The sequence below is a fragment of the Leuciscus leuciscus genome (assembly GCF_965113295.1).
Source record: "Leuciscus leuciscus genome assembly, chromosome: 14".
Taxonomy (NCBI): Eukaryota; Metazoa; Chordata; class Actinopteri; order Cypriniformes; family Leuciscidae; genus Leuciscus; species Leuciscus leuciscus.
The window spans coordinates 9,705,907-9,733,240 of NC_138738.1; the positions used below are offsets into that span (position 1 = coordinate 9,705,907).

At 36.6% G+C, this 27,334-nt stretch overlaps 1 protein-coding gene across 4 annotated transcripts in view; it reads left to right on the plus strand.

Annotated features, from left to right (window-relative positions):
• The window catches only part of frmd4ba (FERM domain containing 4Ba), a 58,460-nt gene that overhangs the window by 22,066 nt on the left and 9,060 nt on the right, over positions 1-27,334 (plus strand). For all 4 annotated transcript variants that reach the window (XM_082190006.1, XM_082190005.1, XM_082190007.1 and 1 more), the window contains exons 2-19: positions 4,116-4,181; positions 4,268-4,362; positions 4,815-4,907; positions 5,168-5,252; positions 7,284-7,340; positions 7,761-7,783; positions 13,656-13,739; positions 14,658-14,723; positions 15,178-15,235; positions 18,007-18,093; positions 24,260-24,336; positions 24,911-25,049; positions 25,190-25,331; positions 25,428-25,561; positions 25,661-25,777; positions 25,876-26,104; positions 26,328-26,375; positions 26,889-27,012. In XM_082190006.1, the coding sequence (XP_082046132.1) occupies positions 4,116-4,181; positions 4,268-4,362; positions 4,815-4,907; positions 5,168-5,252; positions 7,284-7,340; positions 7,761-7,783; positions 13,656-13,739; positions 14,658-14,723; positions 15,178-15,235; positions 18,007-18,093; positions 24,260-24,336; positions 24,911-25,049; positions 25,190-25,331; positions 25,428-25,561; positions 25,661-25,777; positions 25,876-26,104; positions 26,328-26,375; positions 26,889-27,012 (1,724 nt within the window). The remainder of the gene's footprint in view (positions 1-4,115; positions 4,182-4,267; positions 4,363-4,814; positions 4,908-5,167; positions 5,253-7,283; positions 7,341-7,760; positions 7,784-13,655; positions 13,740-14,657; positions 14,724-15,177; positions 15,236-18,006; positions 18,094-24,259; positions 24,337-24,910; positions 25,050-25,189; positions 25,332-25,427; positions 25,562-25,660; positions 25,778-25,875; positions 26,105-26,327; positions 26,376-26,888; positions 27,013-27,334) is intronic.

Below are 27,334 nucleotides of genomic sequence, written 5' to 3' on the forward strand. Positions count from 1 at the left end.
CATTCTATGAATTGACAGTAAATAAATGCATTACTTTAATATTTTTTTTCATAATGGGCAACCCTAATTTACATTCTAAAAAATGGAACTTCTGTGGTTGACTAGGAACATTTTCTGAAGATAAAAGCTCCTCTTTTTACTGACCATTTGTTGACAAAAAAACTACATATAATCAGTTTTACTCCCTATTTGTCAATACATTTCTGTCTGCAGAGTTTGAAAAAAGACGTGGTAGGCTTATTTAAATGTGGCATGAAACGGAAGTTATGACCGTCCTGTTTTCCCTATTGTGATGTAGGCCTATCCGAGTTCTCACACAAGAAGAAATGTAGGGCGGGATTTTGACTATCAGCGATTGATTGGATTGTTGGATCATTGTGGTTTGCTGTGCAAGATCTGTGATCTTATGTGAATGACAGGTTGTCCCGCCCTCACGCCAGTAAACACGTCATCAGAGAATAGAAGAGATGTCGCTGCAAGAGGGAGGGGAAGCTATTTTGATTAAATATTAAGAGGGCACGTGCATTCATAAAAAAAATATGTGCATGGATTAAATCCTTTTTTTTTCTTATTTTTTTTTTTACATAAAAGAAGTCAATACTATTCCAAGTTTTTTTTCTTTTTTTTTATGGTCTGAAACCATATGATGAATTTGAGTAAAAAAGGATAAAAATTGAACCAAATTTTATTTCTATATTTCTTTAAACAACTTTATTGAGAGTCACTCCACAGTTAGGTGATTATTTATATATCCAGACAGATCTTTTCTCCAGATGTTTTTCCTTTTCTTTTTCTTTTAAGTTATTTTTAGAGCCGGTAGGTCTGAGTCATTTAATATTTTTGTTTTTCTTGTGACTCCCTGAGAGATTGCATTTTGTTTGTGTAAAGATTGGACTTGAAAATCACACTCAAGCATGGCAGGGGTTGAGGAGTTTTCAGGTTTGGAGCTTGTGGTATATAATAGTTTAGGTGGTATTTTTTTAAATAGAGATAAAAGCATGTGTGTATGTTTTTGGAGAGGGAGTATGGGGCTTTGTTTGAACTCAGATTATAATTCAGGGTGAATGACCCTTATGTCAAGAGCATTGTCACATGACATGACCCTCTTTTTTTGCATGATCAGTGGTCACTCATTCCCTGCCCCCATAGACACATAGGCCTAGTTCATTCACAAATACAAATCAATTATGCTTCTCTTCAGATACTGAAGTACAAAGCCACAAGTTTAAATATTCATTACAGATCCCAAACTTTATACTAACTCTTTTGTCTGTGTTCATCCACAACATGAGTTAACAGACTAATATAGCGGCCACTCTGTGCCTGGCACAGTGATGACCTTATAGTCTGACAGCACACAAAACAAGGGAGATTTCTGCATGAGTAAATCTATACCAGACAAGCAGAAAACACACAAGTGGATGGTTTTTTTTCAGGGATAAGTGGAGGGCTTTTTAGGGGGGCTAGAAAGTATAATGGGGGCAGGGAAGTGATCCCGCATTAAGCTTAAATAATGCTGATGCTGAGTCTGGTGTAATGCACATTCAAGTGCATTGTTTTTGGCAAGGTAAATTTAACCCTAAGCCAATAAGGCTTCCTGCATTGCTGGTGGAGCAGATTTTTCTAATGTATGGAAATAGGTATTGACTCTTGTTGTATTGTTCTAATCAAAATTAAAATATTAAACTAAACATTTAGCTAAGCAAAACATTGCTTAAGCATAAATTCCAAATAATGTTGAATGCAACATCAAAAAGATCTATTGTTGCTTGCATGTTCAATGTGATCTTTTATTTTTTTTATTAAAGCATGCTTGAATCATTTATCAGGCTGGGCTAGTCCTTTAAAGGGTTTCTATAGTGACTAATCCAAGCTTAGACAATGGAGCCTGTGTAATTAACAACACCAATAATTCTCTCCATTAAGACGGCTTAAATGCAAGTCCTTGTTTTTTTATAGCGACTAACACTCTGCTTTTTTCTCTCTTATTTAATAGTTCTTATTATAGCTCTTGTTTAGTCACAATTACATTTAAGAAACTTTTTCTCTTCTAGAAATATAATTCTAAGTATAAATCATTTTTTTTATATATATATAATTATTATATTATATTATATTATATCAATCATAAGAAATTAAATTTGGTTAATTCACATGAGAATGGCTAATTCTGGTTAATTAATCAAATGTTATCAGTACATGGACACTGGTGGATCTGGTGAAGAGAGATAGTTTAATTGGTTCTTACTAATTAAGCAGAATTCATGCATGCTTCAGTCTCATCACTGTTTTAATTCATGAAATAGAAAAGTTAATTGTGTGTGTGTTATTAATTTTGCGATTGATTTAATGCAGTATTAGAGATAAGAGGGTAGTTTGATTATAGAATTATAGTTTTATTAGCAGCTTTCGACAATGACAAGATTTGTAGTTTGCAATTTCACATGACTATAATTCACTTAGATTATATTAAATTCCATTAGAGCTCAGTCTTGGGCTTTCTGCTATGTAGCAGCACAGCTATTGTGTAAGACAGAATGATGTAAACCGCCAAAAAATAAATATAAGCGTTGTATTGGAAGGGAACAATGTGTCCTTACAAGTTTAGGTTTACATCAGTTTATTTTTCTTTAGGCCCTCCCGTTTAAGTCTCTCTCACACATTGGATGCATCTGAAAACTTAGGCAGCTGACTTGCCTCACTGCCTTATCGGGCAATGACTTTGTAGGCAGTATTTGAGCATGAAGGTAGGCCTATACCTCATGAAACTGATTTCGGACAGACTTCTAAGGCAGCGTAATGGTTTAATGATCTACAGCAAAATAGAGTGTGCTTTGGTGATAACTAAGCAAATATTTAATTACAACAATCGTAATTACACGCTAGAAATAACATCAGAGGTGGAAAATGTTGGTCAAAAACTCACATATACACACAAACTGACCACCGACCTCAACTTTCAGACAACAACTGTCAGAGAATGGAAAGCACAGGATTGTGGGATATCAAAGGCAGCGAATGATACATCTATGCTGCCTTCAAAAAATGGATCAGATGAAGGTATCTCAGGAGTCAGGGGTGCTTCTCATTTCTTATTTGTGCATCCTTGTTTCCTTTCCTCACGTCTTAGCTCCGCCCCCTTAGGATGCGAGAGAAGGACCTGTCTATCCCTGATCATGACTCCTCAGGAAGCTTCCTCACTCCTCGTTCCTCGCAGTGCTATTAGAGAATTGAGATGCCCTTTAAGATGGCTGAGTTTGATCAATTTACGGGTCACGGGATGGAGGACGGAGGAGCGAGGAAGTCTCTCTCTCTCTCTCTGTCTCTCTCTCTCTCTCTCTCTCTCTCTCTCTCTGTCTCTCTCTCTCTCTCTCTCTCTCTCTCCCATTCTAAATCAAATGCTACTCTCTAAATAGGTTCATACATAATTAGTTCTTCAGTTAAAATATAGGCTATTCAGAAAAAAGATTCTGTACATAATAATAAAATAATAATTGTGTTCATAATTTCACTGCTTTACAGTTTTCTCTGACATTGTTGAATACTAAATACTAACGTGACCCTGCCAAGAGGCTGCCAAGATAACATCTAAATCCAGCTGACTGTACACAGAGATCAATCTTCCCAATGGGAAAAACAATCCAATTTATCAACCCAGTATCAGAGGACACTCTCTCCTCACATCATTAGATTAGTGTTTATAAGTATAGCAGTAGGTTATGATTGTGTCTAAATCTGTATTAGAGGTCATGGAAGAGTGTGTTCAATATATACATGCACTTACACACACATACAATGTCAATAAAAATGTTAAATGCACTCCTATTAAAAGTTTGGATTTGGTCATTTTTTCAACAGCCATTAATCCAGACTTTAAGGTCGTGTTGAAAACATTTGTGCTTATTAATATTTTTGATTTAACAGAAAGTTCAAAGGAACAGCATTTATTTGAAATGGAAATATTTAATGCATCCTTGCTGAAAGTATTCATTTCTTTTTCAGTATTCAAACTCTTGAACTGTAGTGCACACTATTTTATACATGACCATATTTATGTGAATGAATAATATACAAATATTGTATATAATAAGATGATGTGTGTTTGACATTGGCAGATGACGGAGGGCCGGCTGTGTCAGGTGCTTCTGCTAGATGACAGGCAGCTGGAACTGCTGGTCCAGGTAAAGCTAGCTCACCAGTCACCACACAAACTCATAGATCAAAAACAGACACGTTATTAACAGTAACACCCGTTTCCCTAATACAGCCAAAACTGTTGTCCCGAGATCTCCTGGATCTGGTTTCATCACATTTCAACCTAAAAGAGAAAGAATATTTTGGAATCTCCTTCACTGATGAGAGGTAAGCTAGTGAAGTGATTTGTTGTCATTGTATAGAAAGACGTATTTATTATTGCTTATTAGCATACTTCACAACTATACAATACAGACTCCCCCAGTTGATCTTTAATTACAATATTAAACTAGCATGTAATCCCTGTTCATTACACAGATTGAAGTAGCGTTAACCAGACATCCTCAAATAATAACTGAACTTCTAACTGCTATAATATAAGTCTGTCAACTCACAAGCTTTCGAACAAAAGGCTTAGATGGGGCTTTTTTTTTAATACTTACTTGCTTTTGATCATTCATTCAGTCAAACAAAGCGCATATAGGATCATACACAACATGTGAGGTTTAATTACCGGTATGTACAACTATGAATAGTTCTTACAAGTCTTTCAAAGACATCATTATGTTTCTTATGTGATTTAGCCCAAGTATTGAATAAGACTTATTGCCATTTATCAGGGGTCAAAAAAACTGGCTTCAACTGGATCGCAGGGTGCTGGACCATGACTTTTCCAAAAAGACTGGACCCCTTGAGCTCAAATTCCAAGTCAGGTTAGTTCAGATTCACTCATTTGCATGTCCAATGGCTAACCAATAGGGGGCGCCACCAGTACAGCATGAGGCATGCTGGTGCAACTTCAACATACTTTTGGCAAGACACAAGATTTGGCATTGAGATTGACAATAATTTCTCATTCATAACTCTTTATATTACTTTGTATTTTTTTTCTCTTTATATGCAATGATTGTTAGTATTGGTTTATCATAGGAGTTCATTTATGTTCCTCATTGACTGTCGCTGTTTTCTGTAGGTTTTACATCGAGAGTGTTGCATGTTTGAAAGATGCTACCACTGTCGAACTGTTTTTCCGGAATGCTAAGATATCGGTCTTCAATGTAAGTGATCCAAGTATTAAAATCATGTCACAGATCAAAACATCCAAAATCTATTAAAGATAACAATACTGTTATCCAGTAATGCAGTATTCTTATGTTTTGTACAACAATTGTCTGTGGATGATTTTTCCCTTTGATTTTTTTTCTTTCTTTTGTGAGGCTTTAAAAGAGCTTGGCAGGTGGCTTCCATTAAGTTCTTTTTGATTACGGGCATTTACAGATGACAGCCCTGGCACAGCAGGTTGCTGCTGGGTTGGCTGGTTCCTCTGTAGCCTCTTTCAACTGTAAAGGCCATTATTGAACCACCAAATCTAACTCAACCTAACACATTTGATAAAGAAAGAAGGTAGTATGAATTTAGCTTGCTCGGACAGACTTCCTTATTTTTATTTTTATTGTCTAAATAGAAACCATTACAGTTCACATAGGCTAATTCCAAAATAATCATATACGTATTTTACTATCTTATGCTGCTTTTTGATGCGCTCCACTGTAACACACACACACACAAAAAAGTTCAAGTTTACACAAAAATGAGGTGGAAATTACTAATGATTTGTTACTGGAGCAATTTTGAAGCAATTTGAAGAAATCATATGCCGTGTGATTATTATTTGTATTTTTTTTATATTTTTACATTTTATTTTTTTCTGTTGGCGTTTACTATTCGCATATCTTTGACAAAGATCGAATTGTTTACATCTACTTTCTGTAAATGGGAATAAATATGGATATTTAAGAAATTTTTGTTTTTTCTGTAATTTTGTGCAGTTCACTGCAGTATAAGGTTAAATGCCTAACAGTTTTATTATTGACTGTTTACATAAAAAATGTGTGGACTTCAGGCTAGTAGTTTTTGTTGTGGTTTCAAAATCAATAATTGTGAAATGTCACTGGTATGTAAAATGTCATGTAATAACCTTATTAATTAAAATACAAGGTTACATCTGTCAAAAATAAAGAAAACAATAACTAAATGTGGCATTTAATAAAATGGGTTTATGTAAAGATTGTTTTAAGTTCTACTAAATTAAAGCTGTTACATTGTTTTAAAGCTTATTAAATGTTAAAAATAATAGATTTCAGTTATATAATGTTGAATGGTTGTAATTACACATTTAATCCCCAGAAACTGAGGAAACAATTTTTTTAAAATAGAGACATCAGTAGCAATATTGATGGTACTGCCCTTCATTCATAGTAACGTTAACTACTTAGTAAAAAGATGCCATCAAACAAATTAAATGTGAAGTTATGTATTACAATATAACAATTATATTACAAATTTTAATGTTAGGTGAGATTAATCGTGATTACAAAATGATTTAGTTATTTTTAATCGATTGACATCACTAAATATAAGTAAATATTTGCAATATTGCTGATAATCCGTTCTTTGTGGTGTAGATGGTGTGAGGGGGCGCTGCATATGGCGTGATTGAGTGGTTGAGGGATTTTCCTCGTTGCTGTACAGCGACCCCATGTTGACTGATTAATCTACTCCTGTAACTGTAGTACTACAGCCACAAACTTCCTCTAGACTTCTATTTAAAATGACCCCTGCGCGATCGTGTGGTGAAAACTTTTCTTTTTTTTTAACCATATAGTTTGTTTTAATCATTTGCGTTCGCGAGACAACAGAGTAGCTTCTTTTGATGCACGTTGAAACACGAGCGCTGCTGAACCTGCTCCTAGACTGTACCATGTCATCCTGGGATGGTCCAAGTTATGTACTGCAGTCATATTAAATATATTAGTGTCTATTATGTTTTTAAAATACTAAAGTCATGTGTTATCGTAATAATATGTCGGTTGTGTAATGCTACAGTGCGTGTAAGGTAGATCAAGTGATTACTTTTGTACAAACACCCGTGTCTGTTTACAAAGATGGTATCGTCCACTGTGGAACCTGTGTGTGGTGGAACTGGAAACGGTTGGTGGGATAAATAGTTAGATTCGGTGTGTCTGCCGAAAGCCTTACGTGTAAAGCGATTTAATAATTTTGTACTTCTTCCTTTTTAATACTTACAGGAAAACATTGAAGTGGAGAGTGAGATCGTTTTTAAGTTAGCTGCATACACAGTTCAGGTGAGTGAGAATGTGAGTTTTCTGGGTTACGCTAGTTCTGACAGACTTCCTGCGAGTAACGTTAAGTTAATTTTCACACGCAATTTGTATCTCCTGAACTGATTTTAAGCTGCTTTGAAAATAAACCAGTTACAACGACATGGGTAACGTTACTAATGTAATTTGCATTTATCTTTTCGCTAAACTTCGCTAAACTGTTGCATGCTTGTATTTGTGCGTTGAAGTGCAACTTAACTGTGAACATATCAACATTTCATTATTTGGCAAATGTCTTATACAAAGTTTAGACACTTGTGGTCTGTAGAAAACCCACTCTGGAGTTAAGCTTCTTACCGCATTGACTCAAGACTCAAGCATGCAACGTTATAAAGGTTCAGTCTGAAATGATTCATCAACAAACACTTGTGTCTCTTTCTTTAGGAGGCTAACGGAGACTACACAAGGTAAGAGCAAACTTAGATCTTGGAAGACATTAGATCAGGGGTAACCGACCTTTACAGTCCCAGATATATCCTCTAATACAGACTTTATATTCTAATTGATAGATAGTTATCTATCTATCTATCTTTTTATTTATCTATCTATCTACCTCTATAGTTTCGAAAGTTTTTTATTTGTTTGACTTTGAATAATTAATAGATATTGTTCAAAATGAAGGCAACTTTTATATATCAAGTTGATATATCACCTAGTAAAAGTAACACTTTTTTTGGTCCAACTTAATGGAACAGGCACCTGCTAGGACACCTGTGTGAAAGTTTAATCCACTAAAATGACCTTGGAACCAGGTGGTTAACAGAAAATGGAATATTTGAAAGTTGAGGTTGATGAGATGAGTTTAAGGATCATTTTTGGGGTGGGAATTTTCGGCACATGTACGAGTGTGGCTGAAGTTTAACACACTCACTCTACACACTACTTTATTTTGTATTTATATTTACTGATATGTCTCGTGTTTGTTGGGATCAAAACGTTAGTATTAAGGTTATGTATGAAATTGGTATACTGTCACTATAGCTTAAGCGTCCTGTTCTTACAGGTTAGCCTTATACAATTTGATGGTGACCATTAATCAACGGCAAGTAACATAGAGGTTACAAAGCTAAACTCTTCAGATATTTAACTTTTATTACTGCTGTAAATTACATAACGTTCATAACTCAATTAAAAGTCAGTTCCTTTCCAGACCAAACTTGAAATGAAAAAAAGTTGCCACATTAAGTTTTTGCACTGGTGTTCAGTTGATTTTAAATTCCATTAAACCTTATAAGATAACTGAAGAAAAAAAAAAGCATGTTCCATTTTTATTTGTATTGCTAAAATTAGTGTCCATCTAACTTGGTGGTGGAATTGTTTTTGCGAGTTAGATCCATCTAAAAGTAAGCATGTTTGAGTTAATGTTCAGGTTGTGTGCCTCAATGCTGTGAATTCAGCCCTAGTTGATCATTTCCAAAGGAAACAATTAATGAGTGAGCAGAGCTGGCAGTCAATATATGTGATGTATATGTCCATGGCTTAGATATTTCTGGACTCAAACCTTAAAAAAGGACCTCTGAGAGTTGCATTTCATGTACGACAGCATAATTCAATTTAGAGCTTTTTGTTGTTTATAAATGTTGGCCACTTTCTAAGCACATTTTTACAGTCATCATGCCAGTTGGCATATTACCTAGTTCTCCGTTCATAAATTTTCAGGAGGTTTACTCCAAGTGATTAGTTGTTGTGAGTAATGGAATTCTTCATCCTCTCTGTTAACATGGACTTGAGGCAGTGAATGGGATGCATTGGGATAAAGCAATCTGTTAACGAAACCCTAACAAAATGAAAAGGGTGAATTGGTCAGCAAGGTTTGAACATGTGTTAACCACTCTTTCTCAGTAGCCTTGCAGTTCATTGTTGGAAAACAGAGCTTGTCCACTGTTGAGCAGAGTGAGAACAGAGGTGTGCAAACAGCCCCTTTTACTCTGAAAACGTTTACCTTGCAACAACGACTGCTTTTGTTTAGCAGTGGGTAACTTGTTAAATGTCTCGTGAAATGGCTTGACAAGCTTTGTTTTCATTCTGTGCCGACGTGCTTCTGTCGAAATGGACAGGAAAGGGACATATTGAAAGGGCTTGTCGGGAAAATGGGAGGTTAGAGTACACAGGTGGCATATTAGGCATAAGGCATATTATATTTATATTTATATATATATATAAGGTTATTCAGAAAGGTTACTTACAAAGGAAATAAATTCAGTTCTTTTGAACTTTCTATTCATCAAAGAATCCTGAAAAAAGTATCATGGTTTCCACAAAACTATTCTTATAACTATTCTGTATTCTTGAAAATGTTAACTTTTTTCAACATTGATCATAAGAAATGTTTCTTGAGCGTATTAGTAGGATCATGTGACACTAAAGACTGGAGTAATGGCTGCTGAAAATTCAGCTTTGCATCACAGGAATAAATTACATTTTAAAACATATTCAATAGAAAGTGGTTATTTTACATTGTAATAATATTTCACAATATTTCCTGTTTTACTGTATTTTTTTTATCAAATAAATGCAGCCTTGGTGAGTATAAGATACTTTTTTCAAAAACCTCTACATTTTACAGACCCCAAACATTTAAAATGGTAGTCTATTCCCAATTTTGAGTTTTTGGTTAAAGATATAGGTTGGTCATGTTAGTACATTTTTATGCCTGATATGCCCTTCACTATTTATTTGCTGGCACATAATTAAGCAGTTCTGGTAGCAGTGTTTCATTATTGATAGCATCCTCTTATAGTATAAGTGGGCTTAACATCAGCAAACCCTTTAGACCTTCTCTTCCTCTAATTTCTGTTATTTCATGTGGATGAAGCTCCCAGATCTCATAAAGCCAGAGCAGTTGCATTTGGAGGCCCTGGGCTTTAAGTTTATGTAGGAAGCTAGAAGACCCCCACGTCTCTTCATATAAACCTACCACTCCTCCGCTTCTCTGTTAAGACTGCATAGATGTTAGTGGAAAGGGAGTGGAGACATCTCCCGTTGGCAGACATAGGGCGTCATGCAGGATGCTGATGTCATCTGTCTGCAGTTTAGGTCAGGGGCAACCATTCAGGGGTTCTGCCTATACAATCTCTCCTAATATTTCCTAGTTCTTTAGAGAGAATATGGAAAGTTTAAGAAGTGGTGTCACTTTTAAAATAAATATTAGTCAGTTTTATATTTTTAAATACTGTTCTGAAAATCCTTGATCCTGTTAAACCTGAAAATCTAAGCAGAAATCACATACGTTTCAAGGACGTTGACATCAAGACCTGTAGAGTGCAGTAGTCAGGTTCTGGAAGTAAAAATTCCATTCATTTTCTCCATAAGGAAATTCGTTTTTTAACGATAACTTTTATAAGCCTTAAAAAATAGATCTACTCTGAGTTCAGAAGTTGTTAATCAATGTTATATGGTTGTATGAAGCCATATATATTAAAATTACCTTTAAAATATAATGTTTCTCTAGATATAATCAACAAATTTAAATATTTATATATTTCTCAATAGTTTTTAATTTAATTGTCATTAGCAATGCTTCAGTAGTGAGGGGAAAGTAGTTCTTCCCCTCACTAAAGCCCAGAGTATACTTCGACTGTCTGCGCAGTGTCCGCGTGACGCAACCAAACCTTAAAGCAGTCACATACACATTTTTCAATCTTTGTCTTTTTGTCCAATTTTCAGATATTTCGAGCTTTGAGTAAAAGTTTGTAATGTTGTGATTCACCTCTGAGCTGGTTTGCTTGGATCATGGCTTTAAAAAGAAAACTTTCAAAAATCCCTATAGGAAAAACAAATGCAAAAAAACTTCCGGAACCAACGCCACTGATAAAGTGGGCGGGCACTAATGCACTTTATGTGTATTCTTGAAAAAAGCTGACACATGGCTCTAACTCCTCCATGCGTTGCTTGTGCTGGGTTAAGCATGTGCCCACCCTTCCTTGCCAACTCTTTGATAGTACAGACAGCATAATGAATTCCAGATTGCTGACAAGGCATTGCAGTCTCAGGGAACCAGCTTACTGTATTTTACCACATCATCAACCCAGCCTGCTAGATTTATACCTTCAAACTTATCATAAATCGCTGAACTGCAGAACCAACTGGCTTGGAAAGGGAAAAGCGCCAGGGAATATAGTGGTGCTTAGTCGAGCAAGGTATTAATGGGCTGATAAGCGGGGCTAGAGAGGTTTTATGTTATCAAGTCTGTAACCGGTTTCCTTTTGTCTTCAATTAATTTTCAAAGTATTCTGACTCAGATGTTGTGGTTTTAAAGTGTTCTGCACATTTAGATCAGTTTTTGCCCCTTTGTTTTCTGGTAATTGCTTCCTGTAAAAACAATATCGCCCACTTCACCCTCAACACGGTTTTGGAAAAGATCAGATCAAAGCTTTCTTGAGTAGATCAGATATCTGGAAACACAAGACATGAGGGTTTTCTATAACACTGCTGTCCTGTTTTATGAATTCAGGTGTTGTGTCTTTCCTTCCATCACAATGGTTACACTTTTTTTGTTGTAGTTAAATATGGAGCATTCTAAGCCCTTAAAGGGATAGTTAGTGCAAAAATTAAATAGAAATAAATTTTTTACTCACCCATGCCATTTCAAACCTGTATGACTTAGGCCTACTTTCTTCGATTCAGCACTAGATGCCATTTGTCCATGCAATTACATGCTCTTTGTTTCAGAGAAGAAAGTCAGTCATACGGCTTTGGAACAATATGAGCATCAAGTATACGACAGAACTATTAAACATGCTTTGTAACTGAAATGCTATAACTGTATATTCAGGTAACTGACTTTGACATTGAAGTATAGTACACTCTCTCCACTGAGATAAGATGCTATTAGCACAAGTACTGCATCATTGCTATCACTAACTTCACCTTAAATTTATAACCTCACATGGGAACATATACATCTAATCTTTAAATATCTGCTCTGAGTGACTATAAAAAGTCAAGCTAAGCCAAGATGCAGAATAGAAAAAAATGCAGGTCTCATAATGATTTGTAATTTAAACACTAATTGGTTTAAAGTGTAAGAGTTGTGAGCTGTTTGCAATAGGAAGCCCATCTATCTGGAAAGGAATTCCAGCATGAGGATAAAAGATAAAAATGTTGTGCTCCTCAAAACACAAGAAACTCTAAAAGAAAAATATGCAACCATCAGTCAATCTGTGTCATCACTTATCACCTCAGAGTTCTGTTTCTAAAGAATGAAGCATGCTCTTCTCAAGCAAACTATCTCTTAAATCACACCTTGTTTTGACATTTACAGAATCTTTATAAATAATGTGCTTAGAAATTATAAAACGGATAGTTCCGGTCTTTGATTCTGAGTTGTTGAGCCGCATTCGAAGCCATTAACAAACATACACCTGTGACCACATTACATTAGTATTACTGCGCAACTGCTGTTTGTGATTCTTTGTTGCTGCATGTGTTGCTTGGCAACCTCTTGGGAACTACATTGCTTGGTGCAGGAGTAAATGTGTTATAACGTTATATTTTTGTTGTTGCTGGTGTTTATTTTATGAATAAAATAAATATTAAAATGAATATTTTTATAGAATAACCATTTTATAAAAGCAATAAGCCCCTTGAAGCTGTGTTTTACAGTGAATTTAGAAGAGCTAAGGGGCTTTAGAGCTCCGCTCCGCGTCGTGTCTAACAACGGCCCTTACCTGTTCTAGATTCACTGTAAAACACGGCTTCAAGGGGCTTATTGCTTTATTCTTTCTGGTTTGCCACATCAGTTCGAAAATGTCAAGTTTCAATAAAATCTAACGAAATGAAAACGTATTGAAATATATGAAAATATTAGGTTGTAAATTGCAAAAGGTGTTGCAGTAATGAGAGACATCAGTCCAAATTAAGAGAAAATATCTAATTTTTCAATGTTTCAAGTAACTGCACTCGACTGTTAATAATCCATTTTTAAAATAAAACATGTATTAGCTTTCCTGATGGTATTGACGGTTCAGACTATTCGTAATGAGATTTTTAAGGGTGTGTTTTGGAAAATATGTTTAAAAAAATTTGTGAGTAAAAATTTGTAATTAGTTTTAACAAACACGTCATACATTGCTTTTAATGCCTAAAAAGGAAATTTGATGATGCAAGTCTTTAAAAAAAAAAATCTTGTTTGAAATCTATGAAAGCAAACTATAGTCTTGATACTGTAGCCATACGGTTACAACCATGTTTGGTGTTTTATGCACTAGCATATATTTAGCTAGGAAGTATTTCATTTTAAAACAGTCAGTGATGTTTTTGTTTGTTTCAATCTTTTAGTGATGAAAGCACAAGATCAGACTTAAAAAAGCTTCCAGCTTTCCCCACCGCGGTTTTAAAGGAGCACCCATCATTAGCATTCTGGTAAGACTGCATTTTTGTTTCTGTAATAAAGGCAGGTAACTTCTGTTATATGCCATTTTTCAAAGTGAAACGCAATATTCAGAAGGAAATTATGTAGGCGAGACTTGATTGTATCCATCATGATCATATTTTTCAGAACATTATTCAGTGTCTAAAACCAACATATTCCATAAGTGTGAATATATGTGTAATGAGTCTTGAAACTCAAAGACTTTAGTGTAGCCAGGTTGTAGTGTGCAAGCTGTAGCCTGTTTATTTCAAACAAACCTTGCTAATTAACTTGCTTGTTAATGATGCCTGCCCTCTGGCTACTGTAACCCTAGACGTCTAGATGTTGAAGTCTACCACCTTAAAAGGATTGATGTGGCAGCGTTAATCAATGGGTATTGAGTGTGGGGAGCAGTAAGACAGTAAACCAGTTAACTGACAGCAATTATTGAAGTGTGTGAGTGGGAATGAGTATGTTAGGAAACAGCTGTGTGTTAGTGCAAGTGTTTAAGAGGCAGCTGTGTGAGAGTGCATAAGCAGCTGTGTTAGTTTATATATATAAAAATTGTCTATTTATTGTCATTTTATTTGTGTACAAGTTTACTGTAATGTTCATCTGTCATATTAATTTCCTTTTTGCTGTTTCATATTAATAGTGGACATGAATACTTACGTGTATTCGTACTTACGTATGTGTATGTGTGTTTGATGAACCGAACCGGTTAATTTGCCACAAACAGTGTGTGAGTGTGATTCACTGACCAGCCAGCCAGATGGCATTTCACACATGGGTGCACCTGGTGTAATATCGGACTAGTTAATAGTCTGACTAGCCTCGTCATTTAAATGGCACATTCACATATTGGTCTTATGCTCAATTATTTTATTGCAATTGTGCGGATGGTAACGTTTCTCTCTTTTGCCCTCTAGTGAAGATAAAGTAATCGAGCATTATAAGAAGCTAAAAGGACTCAGTCGTGGACAGGCTATCGTACGGTAAGTACAATAATAATTGATATGCCTGAAATAAAGGACCTCAAGGAACGTACAGTAGATACAGGAACTGCGAGACTGAGCTTGTTGCCCAGCCTCTGATAACTGCTGCACAGTTGTTTGTGGAAGAGCGAAACTGCGTAATTAATTAGACCACATTACTGAAAGTGACCGCTTTCAACCGGCCTAATCACACTGTCCCACTTTATTTTTAGCTCATTGGGATGAGACAAGGTCATTTCTGTCAGCTTGATTTGTGCTCCGGCATTGATATATTGACCTTGTCCCTCACTGTGAAAGCACCAGGAGTTTGTAGGACTACTGTCAGCGACACATTATAGATGATTAACTAGGGTTAAAATGTTGTTCATCCTTGTTGTTTTTGTCTGAAACACTATCTTATTTACTTTCTGTGCTATACTGTCATTTACTGGACTGGTGTAACTTCAATCAACAGGTATCTGACCTTAGTCGAGTCCTTGCCTGCATATGGAGTTCATTACTACAAAGTGAAGGTATGTGGTTTGATTTATCATGTGGTATTTTAGGACATAAACCTAGACATTATACATACTGAAGCTGCCATAATTAGTATGTCCTTTACCTGATTCATGATTGGTTAAATAAATATCCATCGAGTGGTATAATCATAATTGTGATTAGTTCATTAGAAATTAGAGATGCACTAGTGATGCACCGATGTGAAAATTGTGGCCGATACCGATAACCGATATTAATATTGTTGTTATGGCCGATACCGATATTTACCGATGTCGATATCTCTGTATAGAAAACAAATTTGAATGATTATCAAATAAAGAGCTATTTTCCAAAACTTTTTTTTTTTTTACTTTAGAAATTACTGATATTGGGCACCTTTACCTGTGTGCAAAATATGTCACATATACGACACACATGCATTATATTGCATTGCATATAATGTGTGCTGGTCAACTTGTCTAAAATTAATAAACCCTTAGAAAACAGTAAAAAAACAACAAAAAAAACAGGAACAATTAACAATGTACAATTAAGATAGGCTACTTAATTTATTATTCCAATATCCAAATATGATACTAAAAATTAACCACAGGGAAAAGGGCTTCTATTTGTGACGTGCTGTCTTTGCGAAATGTTAGCCAATACAAACATATTTATAGAAAACAGTTGACAATGAATAGACAGGAGTCCAATAATAGCATAACGAATCACTTATTCTAAAAATAATAACAAGTAGGCTTTAAGACGAATCCGACATATGGGCTGTGTTAACAGTAAAACGTCCGTCATTTAACGAATTTTAAAAACATGGATGGATAATACAAAATGCTTTCTGACATTTTGACAGAAAAAAACAAGCAAGAACAAAATTTAAACTTAGCCCGTCAATTTTTCATTTTACAATTATCTTCTCTCTGTGTGTGTGCGCGCGTCCGTGTTTGTGAGAGAGAGAGCTCGCGCAGCACTGATACAACGGTAGCCTACTTTTTAATCCATAAGTAACGAACGCGCTAGTTTTCATACAAAATAAATATGTAACATAATTAGGTAGGCTACTTTAGTTATTATTAACACAATAACGTAACACATGAAGGCTACGTTTCTCAACACTGAGAATGAATAAATAAACGCCTGTTACTCCAGACTCGCGCTTATCAGTAATCCACAAATCACACGTGCTGTCACTTTTGAGAAAAATCTAATTCGAACGGGTATCAAATATCAAGCAATATATTCAAATATCTACGAGTCAAAAAACGATCAGACAAAAATGTGTCATGAAGAGGAAAAAAACATAAGTCGCACTGGACTGCGTTAACAATGTTACGGATGGGACAGTTCTCCGTTATGGACGTGAGCTCTCTGAAAGCGCCATTAGAAGACTGATTTAAAACTTTCACAGAGACCTCAAACAGAAAGCACAAAGCCTGTATTTAAATTTAATTTCGTTTTGTATTAATTGTATCTTAATTTTGATCAATGTTTCATCAACCAATCGCCATTGCAATTGCAATTTACAACTAAATATAGTAGAAAATATTTAATCAGGACATGGAGGCGACGGCACGTGAACCTGGAGCGCGTCTCATAAATTAACCGAAACCTACTTGCCTCACAGACCGGAGACATATAGAAAGCTTGAAATGTCTATTTTTAAACAGAACAATTCAAAACGAAAGAAAAGACTGTTCTCTGCTTATGTCATCTGTATGAAATGTGTATTTCTCTCAGGCGCGTTCACTACTGCTAAGATCGAGTCAGCATCGTCAACTTCATCTTCAACTTCACACGTCAAATATCGGCCTGTTCACATCGGCCATATTTTGACATCGGAACGATACCGATGTGTAAAAAAATGACCATATCGGACGATATTATATCGGCGGCCGATATATCGTGCACCACTAAGATGCACTGATTATAATTTTCTAGGCCGATTCCAATTTTTCATTGAGTTTGACCTGCCGATACCGATTTTAGCCTATTCCGATTTCATTTTTTCTAACCATTTCACAGCACACACATTTTGCATTTCTGTAGTAGGCTAATTGATTTCTGTTTGTATTGGATTTCTTGAAATAATGTATCAATAGTAGGATTATAAATAGCAGTTATGATATGACATTCTGTGACAGTCTGTACTTTTTATTAATTTAAATGCACTAAATTAACTTTATCAATTAAAAAAACTTAGCAAACTTGCCTATAAAATGCAATAACTGAAAAAGTATATTAGATTTTTGTTATTTTATTTCCGTGAACATAACTATATGAATAGCAAATCATCAAGTGCATTCTGGGTTGAGCGAGCGGCGCTGAGCGGAATGAGGGAGTGGAGTGGATTCTTCAGAAAGAAGGCGCTCTCCGCTCTGGAGGAAATATAACTGCTCCGCTCCCCACTCCGCTCTGCTCACATGCTCTGTTTCCTACATGTGCATTCCGTGTGCACGTGTGATGCTGATGTTGCGCGATGTTAATCATGCGTGGCGCCCGAGTGCATTTGACTGGCATAAAATCGGCATATGTCAGACTGACCGGCCGGTCGCCGGTCATGGCCGATCACGTGAAAATCTGCAAATTCCGGTCACCAGCTGATCAATCGGTGCATTTCTATTAGAAATGTCTCTGGAGATCAAACAGTGCTGTTTAAATCACTGCTACTGTATGTGAATGGCTGTGTTGGTTGGACCCATTTGATCTTTTTATTTCTCTACCATGCCAGACAAAAGCAAATAATAATTACATTTCCTTCTTTTTTTTTAAACAAAACCATTTTCTTTTACAGGACAAACAGGGCATACCGTGGTGGTTGGGGATTAGCTACAAAGGCATTGGCCAGTACGACCTGCAAGACAAGCTCAAGCCACGAAAGGTTTGCTGTTTTGTTGTTTGTTTGTTTTTGTGCTAAGAGCAGTGCACAGTGGCGTAAGAGTAAGCAAGTGGTAATGAAGAAAATTCTATGGTTCTTTCTAGGTTCAAACTCATAATTTAGGTGTGTATTTATCTAAAATGCTTAAAGGGGACTTATTATGCTAAATTAATTTGAATAAGGTGTTTGAACACAGATGTGTGTAAACAACAAGCCTATAATTATAAAAATCCACCCAATACTTTTTTTTTATAATCTCCATAAATAATTAACAATCTCTCCGAATGCCTGGTTTTAGATTTCCTCCTGTTCTTATGTAAGAGTAGGGAAACTCCGCCCATGACTGGTGACGATCTGCCCTATTAGCATAGATCCCGCCCTGAGTGAGCCATAGCAGTCCGCCATTTCTGTTTACTCGCTGTAGCAGCTGGGGATATACAATGTCTGTGCCAAAAAACATTACGTTCTGTTGTTGGATGTACCAACGAACATAAGAGTCTCCATAAGGGGCTTTTGCATACGCTACTAACTTATCATTACTGTCTACTTTCCATTTATAATAATTATATCTAATAACGTATTAGACAGAACTGTTAGACAGATCGTAAACTAATGAACACGGAGAATGCGAGCGCTGTGTGCTCAGGCTCTTGCTGGCGTTATCAGCACCGTCAAAATAAATGTCACAACAACAAGCACGGCTTATGTCACTTCAGAGTTCCTACTGGCGGTGCGAATGCAACCAGAAAACGTTCCTATGGGAATTATTAGTTCTCAAGGAACCACCCTGGTGGTTAGTTCCTAGAACTATCCGGTGCGAAAGCCCCTATAGACTCCCGGCATCTGAGTCACTGAGGACACCGTGGTTGAAGTTGTTACTTGAGGATGGATTAGTAAATTGCCATCTGTTCGGGATCCAGCTTATAGTCTCCGGATCAATACTGGTCACGGCAACAATGAAAGGGAGAGCGGTCACATTATTACAGTTTATCGGAGTTGTTTTACGGATATAAAGTTTACCAGTTTATTAAGCACCCCCTGGAAAGGCATAAGGTCTGTATATATTTGTTTACTGTTAGTTGTAACAAGTGTTTTTGTGTAATTGTGTATATTGATGATAATGAAAGGGAAAGAGAGAGTTTATGGATAAGATGTTAATGCGCACTCGAGTTCAACACTGCTGACAGTTTCTGACATTTTCAATGTGTGAGATTGTCTTGTTTTGTTGCCATTGAGCTCTTTGAAGCTTCGCCGTCTTCTAGAAAAGGGTCCGGGAGCAGCAGCTCATTTGCATTTAAAGGGATACACACCAGAACAGCGCATTTTTGCTCACCCCCAAGAAGTGGCAATTTTAACAATTATGAATTAACAACACAATTATCCGTGGGGTATTCAAAAGATGGGGTATCAAGACTTCACACACACACTCTGGGGACATCAGAGACTTATTTTACATATCTTAGAAATGGGCATAATAGGTCACCTTTAATGCTTACACCACCAACGCCAGATTTACCTCTTATTGTTACATAGGCAAAATTAAAAAAAAATGCCCTCCTACCTGTATATTCCTTCAGAATATTTCTAAAGGATCATGTGACACTGAAGTAATGACTGTTGAATTCAGCCTTGCCATTACGGGAATAGTTTATATATTAAAACAGTTTTTTTAAATTGTATATTTAATTTGTATATCTCAAATCTCACCGACCCCAAACCTTCGAACAGTAGTGTACAATTCTGCTTGTGGACATCTACTCTAGATTGCTTGCTACCAAGTGCCTAAAAAATTAGAAATAACTTCCAGATTTCAATGCCATTAAGCTTTGTTCATCCTTAGAAGCAGTAATAGTATTAACCCAGTACCTTGTAAACCCAAGGTTGTGCCAAGTCAGCCAATCAGATTTTTGTGTGCTATGTTTTTCCCAGAAATGTCCTATTGAGAAAGGCTATCTCTTAGCTCTTATTTTGTGTTCATTGGCATTTTTAATGAACATTCTCATTTACCACATTTTTATCACATTTCAAGGATATGAGAGATTAGTAACCATTGCTCTTTTTTTTTTTTATGAGGAGGACTTCTATATTTCACCCCAACCTCACTCATTAAAGTGTCTGTTAATTGGCATCCATTACACCAATGCTTTGTAGGATGCAGCTGGGTGTGTATGTATATTCAGTCCAATGCCAGAGTGTTAATGGGCATGTCCCACTCTGTAACCCTGCTGCATGGCTGCAATGAACACCAGCCCCTCCCTGTGGAGGGTGTAATTATGGAGCTTCATGGGGAGCAGGAACTGGAGCGATGCCAGCAATGGGATGTCTGAAGGGGGAATGGCTCCATTGACAGAATCCCAATCAGCCCTTCTCCTGGCAAAACTAAGACTGCTACTGGAGGGTTAGAGAGTAAACATAGAAATCCTTTCTATTTCTCATTTTGTCTTAACAGAAAGATGTGGTGGTACCATGGTACAGTGAATCTATTATAGTATTACCAGGATACTTTGATTCATATATGCTAAAAAAATTCACAATTTTACGTCATCTTCTCTCTCATTCCCTCCCTCTCCTTTTTGTGTGTCTTTTCCCACTCGACTGAGTGTTTTAACTGTCTCTTTTTGAAAGTACACTAGGCCCTGTCAGAGTGCAACCCATCATCTGGCCAGTATTGATTGTGCTTCCTGCCAAGAGGGCAGTTTTTGTGTCCGCCCGCCCCCCGATCTTCTTCCAGCACGCCGAGCTCATTATGCAAATCTGACCGCCATTGTGCATTTCACTCAGGCCAGACAATTGATCAAGCAATAAAACACAATTAGCCTAGCAGGGGGCCATAAAGGAGAGCGAGGGGTCTCGCGGCTGTAACTCCTCCACAGGCAAGAGCTATTGGGAGTCTTCAGTCTTAAAAGAAGCTCTGAAACTTTTTGTCTGAACTTTCCCGGGCTCTGAACTGATGCCCTATGAAAGCAGTAAATTAAGTGAAAAAACTCAGTCCAGTCATTAGTCTGTCCCCAGTTTTATCCCAATTTTTAATAGGAACATTTCTGTAGATCTTAACATTGCTTAGCAGATGTTGGTTAATAATTTCTTAATTTTGGTTGTGTTTACACTGAATGCTCTGCTCTTGTATATTATTTGTATATATTATTACTGGGACATCCTTTAATTCAGGATTTTTCAAACTTTTTGATGCCAAAATGTGATGATCCCCTTGCAAGGGATTCCCTTTCTAAAATATAAAATCAGCAAATGTTATTATTATTATAAAGATAACCTGTTGTTTGCTAAATTGAAAGCCTGAAAAGTAAAGACCTGACAACAACCCAGTGTTAAGGTGGCGATTTTTGCACAGGCAAGGCAAGCGCCGCTCGCTCATATTTCTTTCTAAACAGTTTACTATTTATTTGTAGTTACCTCCATAGGGATTGTGTGTGTATGAGTGTATCTTGTCTGAGAGAGGAGGATGCAGAATATATTTGAGTCATAATTCAGAGCTGACAATTGCATCTGGATTGTTTGTAAATATGGTGATGACAAATCATAGACACATCAGAGATTTTAATACTATGCCAGGCAATATAATTTTTGGTTGCAACGTGCCTTGAAATAAACAGCATTTCATACATGAGTCCATGTTGGATCATGTGTATTGGTGGTGTCTGGTGTGGCTTCTTTGTTATATTTAAAATAATTTGTTCCCTAACTGTCTGAAGAGCTAGCCAACTGTATTTGCTAAGGAAATTATATATTTTTTTTTTTTTAAAACATCCAGCTCATGCAAAAGAGTTAAACATTTTTTTTAATGTATTTACCACTCCATAAAAGGACTGATAACTGCATTTCACTTCTGTGAACACAGCTTATTTTGAAGATCTAGTGATGCATCATGAGGGTGTGTCAATATTCGCAACATATTTCTGCACTGCATCATCATTATCCCAGTGACATGAAAGAGTTTAAGGTGTGTATGATTATAAAAAATATAATTTCACACATCCAGATGTATGAGCCTGTTTTTAGATGCGTGTAATACTGTAATCCACAGTTATCGATACTGGTGCTAAACAAATCTCTGGTGCTAATTGGTATCACGTTACATTTACATCAAGATCAGTGATGCTTTAAAATACATCATCTGCAGGGTTTTTATTTTATTTTTTGTTCATTTAATGTAATTTTTGTCGTTGACTTCTGCAGACTTCCTAGATGTGCCTGCCTGTCTTGCTTTATCAGTCACAGACAGTCTGAGGTGTTGAGGATTGTTCCCATTGTCTTTCCATTTGCATGCTCTCATTTTCCCCTCAGACTTTATCTAGTTATCTCTTATTTAATTGGCTAAAATAATTATGCTGAAATAGCTTATCTCACTTAGCATTCTAAATGACTGCTGTTCATGTATTAACAATAGTTTTCTCTCACCCAGTCCTGGTTTTAAATTAGCTGATTTTGCGCTTGGTATTTCTGTGTCACAAAAAATACATTATAATGGTTTATCACATGTTTTTGTTATAAAAAAACAGTATGACTTAAAAAAGAAATATTTTGGGACTTTAAGTAATCAGTACCACCTTTCGACATCGAATAAGAAGTATATACTTTTAGTTATTTGTTTTAAATGTCAGAGAAAGGTCAGGGAACTTTCATGTTGTCAGATAGTGAGACATTCCCTGTTGCTGTCGCTTTGGCTATTTAGTCACTGTGAGAGAGGCATGCTGTTTTCACCAGGAGGTGAAGAGTGCCATGGCCAGTCATCAATGATTACAAGAAAGTAGTAGATTCCTCGCATACTTGCCTTGGGAAGCGTAAGGGAGCGAGCATCCAAAACAACAGGTGATGGATTAAGATTCAGACTGTAAAAATGAGACCCATCAGGAAAAGGAACACGGATTAATGAATAGCTATTGAAGGGGTGTACATTATGATCAATGCTCTAAATCCCCTCCCAAAATGAAAGAAGAGGAATGCCATTCTGTGCGTGTGTATTTTAGTGAGAGTAACCTGTTTGTCTGGTTTGACAAGGACAGGAAGCGAGTATCAGAGTAAGAGGGAGGTGACTGTAAAGAAAGAATGAAGTTGCGAAGGTTTAATTACATGTGTGAGTTAGAGAGTTTCAGAGAGACGATGGCATAGTTGGCAGGCGGAAACCGAGAGTAGTACTTGTACATAAAGAGAAGTCTTGCTCAAGGTGAGTAAGAGCAAAGTGAGGTGCTAGTGATGTCACAGAAAGAGGGAGGGAAGAGGCGGGACTTACTTTTCTGAAACTCTTGCAACACCTTTTGGTCTCTTTGAAAGCAGACAAGCGAGTATTGTTCAAGGAAGCCACAACCCTGTGGGAAACTTTAGATCAGGACTATACTATACAGGACTATAACCTGTCCAACTATCAAGGGATTTTACAGGCTTACTAACTGATCTGGTAAGGTCCATTTTAAGTTCTTTGAAATTAAAATAAGTTGTCATTATTAGTTTTGTTGTTATTAAACATGACTGTCAGAAATATGTTAAGTTTTAATATGCTCTTAGCAGTCAAATCTATTGTAAGATCCATGCTCGGATCATATTGTTTCTATGAATATTACTCAGAGGTGCATTGGAGCAGTACCTGGTAGGGAGCATTTATTAACATTCCTAGTAAATCCTCACCCCCGCATGCTGATAGTATTTGGATATTGTACTTTCCCTGCCCTAAGCTGGGAAAAGCTATGACGGAGCTCTAGAAAAAGCTCTGAAAGGATAGTTCACATGAATTGCAGATGTTTTGGCCATGTTTTTACCATAGATCTGTTTTCAGTGCTCTCCCTTTAGGGCCAAATTGAGGTGCAAGCTCAGTGGACGCTTCGCTTCTGTCGTGCTTAGATTCTATTTGCTTTATACCTGAAGCAATTGTCTCGTGCTTCCAGCTAAATATATCGATATCCATATGATCTAGTCATTGTTTTTGTGAGCGAATTCAGCATGTAATGTTTCTAGGAATTAATAATGCATTTTCCTGCTTTGACAGAGAAAGCAAAGAAAAAATAACTGAAATACAAGGATGTAAAAGTTGTTGATCTCACAAAGAAATATGCAAATCATAGAAATGAATGCTCAATGAAAATTTATTTTTTATTTTTTATTTTTTTGTGTTCCTAATATAGTTCTTGTCTAAATCTCATTTCCTTTTTCTCTGTAGCTCTTTCTGTGGAAACAGCTTGAAAACTTGTATTTCCGTGAGAAGAAGTTTGCCGTAGAGGTCAACGACCCTCAGAGGTGAGAAAATGAGACATATATACACTAGTTTGAGCCTTAATATACTTTAACATGACAAACCTGAATGAGATAGACGGGATAGATTGATTTGTTTTTACCGTAAAACGTTCAGACTGTAAGACATGGCCTTTGAATAGACTGACTAAGTAAATGTTAGTGATGCAAAGCCTTTTTGACGTAGCTGATGGGTTTCCAACACTGAACTGTAGCAGTGAAGCAATCGGTCACTTTACGCTGTAGTAGTAATACGGGCTGAGCTGGCTCTGTAAACAAAGATGATATCACCACTGTACATTGTTACCGTACTAGTGTCACCAACCTGCCTTATTGTCAATTGGTATCAAATATCAGGAAACCCAATAAACTGCTTTATGTAGTAACATTTAATTGTATTGGTTTTATCCATTTAAGAACTATTTAGTTTGACTAAATCAACCTTTTTAAGCATATAATATTTATCTTTGAATACAATGCAAAAAATATCCTTTACAGAAACTAACTTTCTCATTGACCGTAAATAGGATGAGGAATGTGTTTATGTTTGACTTCAATGTGCACATGTGTTAATCCATAGAAGAACAGCTTCTAGACGCACATTTGGTCAGTCTGGTCAGGTCATCCACACGTGGTATGCCAGCCACTCTCTGATCAAAACCATCTGGGTAATGGCAATCAGCCAACACCAGTTCTACCTGGACCGCAAACAGAGTAAAGTGAGTATGCATTAGTGCATCTTTAATACTTAATTACTCGTAAATTCAGAAATGCACGAATCATTGCTTTGCCTCTGCGCTGATATCATGCAAAAGTAATTGAGATGATGTCATAACCCTTCTTCTTTTTTAACCTAAAGGCTAAAATAACTACAGCAAGAAGTTTGGGTGATATTGCCATGGATCTCTCAGAGACAGGAGCTCCAAGGATCAGTAAGCTGGTCAGCATGGAGAGTAAAGACAAGCTCATCATGGCCAGCAATGGAAGTTTGGTCTCTTCCAGTAAGACAATCTCTTTCATTTATTCCAAGCACAGCCTAATGAACTTTGTCGTTCGAACTGATATCATGATTGAGCTTGCTTTTGCTTTCATTTTAGATTCTGCCGACAATGATGTGAATGAGGAACAGAAGAAAGAGAAGATTGCAGAACTGAAGAACAAACAGAAGAGCTTAAGTGAAATTCTGGCACTAAAGGAAGAAGAGCTGAAGAAAATCTGCCTCCGGGAAGCTGTTAGTGGCTTGTCATATATCCTTACAGTCTTTTAAGTTTGTCAATTTATACCGGCCTATTTTAAGATTTGTCTTTGCTTTTTATTTTTATTTGACCAGGAGCTTACCGGTGTGTTACCTAAGGAGTATCCTTTGGCATCAGGAGAGAAGCCCCCCACTGTTCGAAGGCGCATGGGAACTGCTTTCAAATTGGATGATCTTTTCCCTTATGATGCGGTGGGTTGTCTCATTCGTTCTTCTCAGAAATGCTGCAAGAACTCCTCGCATTTTGTGTTCTTCTATGCTAATTGAATGTTGTTGTTTTTTCCTTGCAGGACCCTCATTTAAGAAACATGGAGGGCTGCTTTGCGCTCCAGAAGAAGATTGTGGAGGCAGCGAAAAAACTTGCCTATGAAAATGAGCTCTGTAAAACTGTGAAGAAGAAACGCAGGAGAAACCTTCTGGATGCTACCAAAAAACTTCAGGAGATTGAAAATGAGATTAATTGTTACAGAGTGAAGATTGGCAAGGAGCCCACACAAAGAGCTTCCGTCATCATTGCTGGTACATATCTGATTTAACGATTACTCGTGATTATATAAATGTATTGGTCAGAATATGTGGGACACTGAAAACATGCATGCTTATACTGCGTATGTAAACTTTGCACTCTGTTGACCATTATAGTTTTATGCTTTACTTGTGATGAGATAATGTTTTAGGCTAGATGTAGTAATGGATCATGGCGGCAAGGAAATAATAATTATAATCTTAATTGTTTTTGCAGATGATGTGAACCTTGACAGCCTTTCTGAGTGCCTAAATTTGGAAGATGGTGAGTACTGTTAGTGTTGAATACACGGTACACGTCGGTACGCGACCAGTCAAAATTTTGGGGTTGTCTTTTTATTCTTATGCTCACCAAGGCTGCATGGCAAAAAGCGTTTTTCAGCAGTCATTACTCCAGTCTTTAATGTCACATAATCGTGCAGATATCATTCTAATATGCTGATTTGGTGCTCAAGGTATATTTCTTGCTGTCATCAATGTTAAAACAGATGTGCTGCCTAATATTTTTGTGGAAACTGATAAAAAAAATGCAGTATTCTTTGATGAATAGAAAGTTCAAAAGAACAAAATTTATTTGAAAAAGAAATATTTTGTAATATGAATGTCTTTACTTTCACTTTTTGTCAATAAAACTGAATAAAAGTATTATTTTCTTTTGAAAAAAATCGTATTGACCCCAAACTTTTGAACAGTAGTGTATAAATGCCTGTAAGCACTTATCGCTGTAGGCTAGACTCGGTGGCTACTCTCTTAATCTTGTTAACTTGTTTTGTCTTAGATGAGCCATCGCAGAGACAACGTTCACGCTCAGTACAGTATTCTCCACGCCCTAACTCGTCAAACTCCTTCACTGCATCATACAATTCAGATCACGGAAATGACGATCATCAGAACTATAGCAGGTGAGAGGCCCACCAACCACAGCTCTTTAGGATTAATCTTATGCACTTCTTACCTTTCCCTGCCTCTGGCTGTTGTTTGCTTTTGGGCCAGTTGAGCTAGTAGAGACCTGTGATCAAGGAATCAGCCCTGCATTCCAGTCTTCCCTTGCCTCAATTTCTTCCTTCACAGTCTCCTCTTATCAGCCCAAACACTCACAGTGTTAAAAATAGTGCCCCAGGAATAAGCATGTCACTGCTTGACTGCAAAAACTCTAGCAATAATCGCAAAGTGGGGGCGGAAGGGCCATAAGCAAACAGGAAAGCTGCTATGGAAAATCTCACA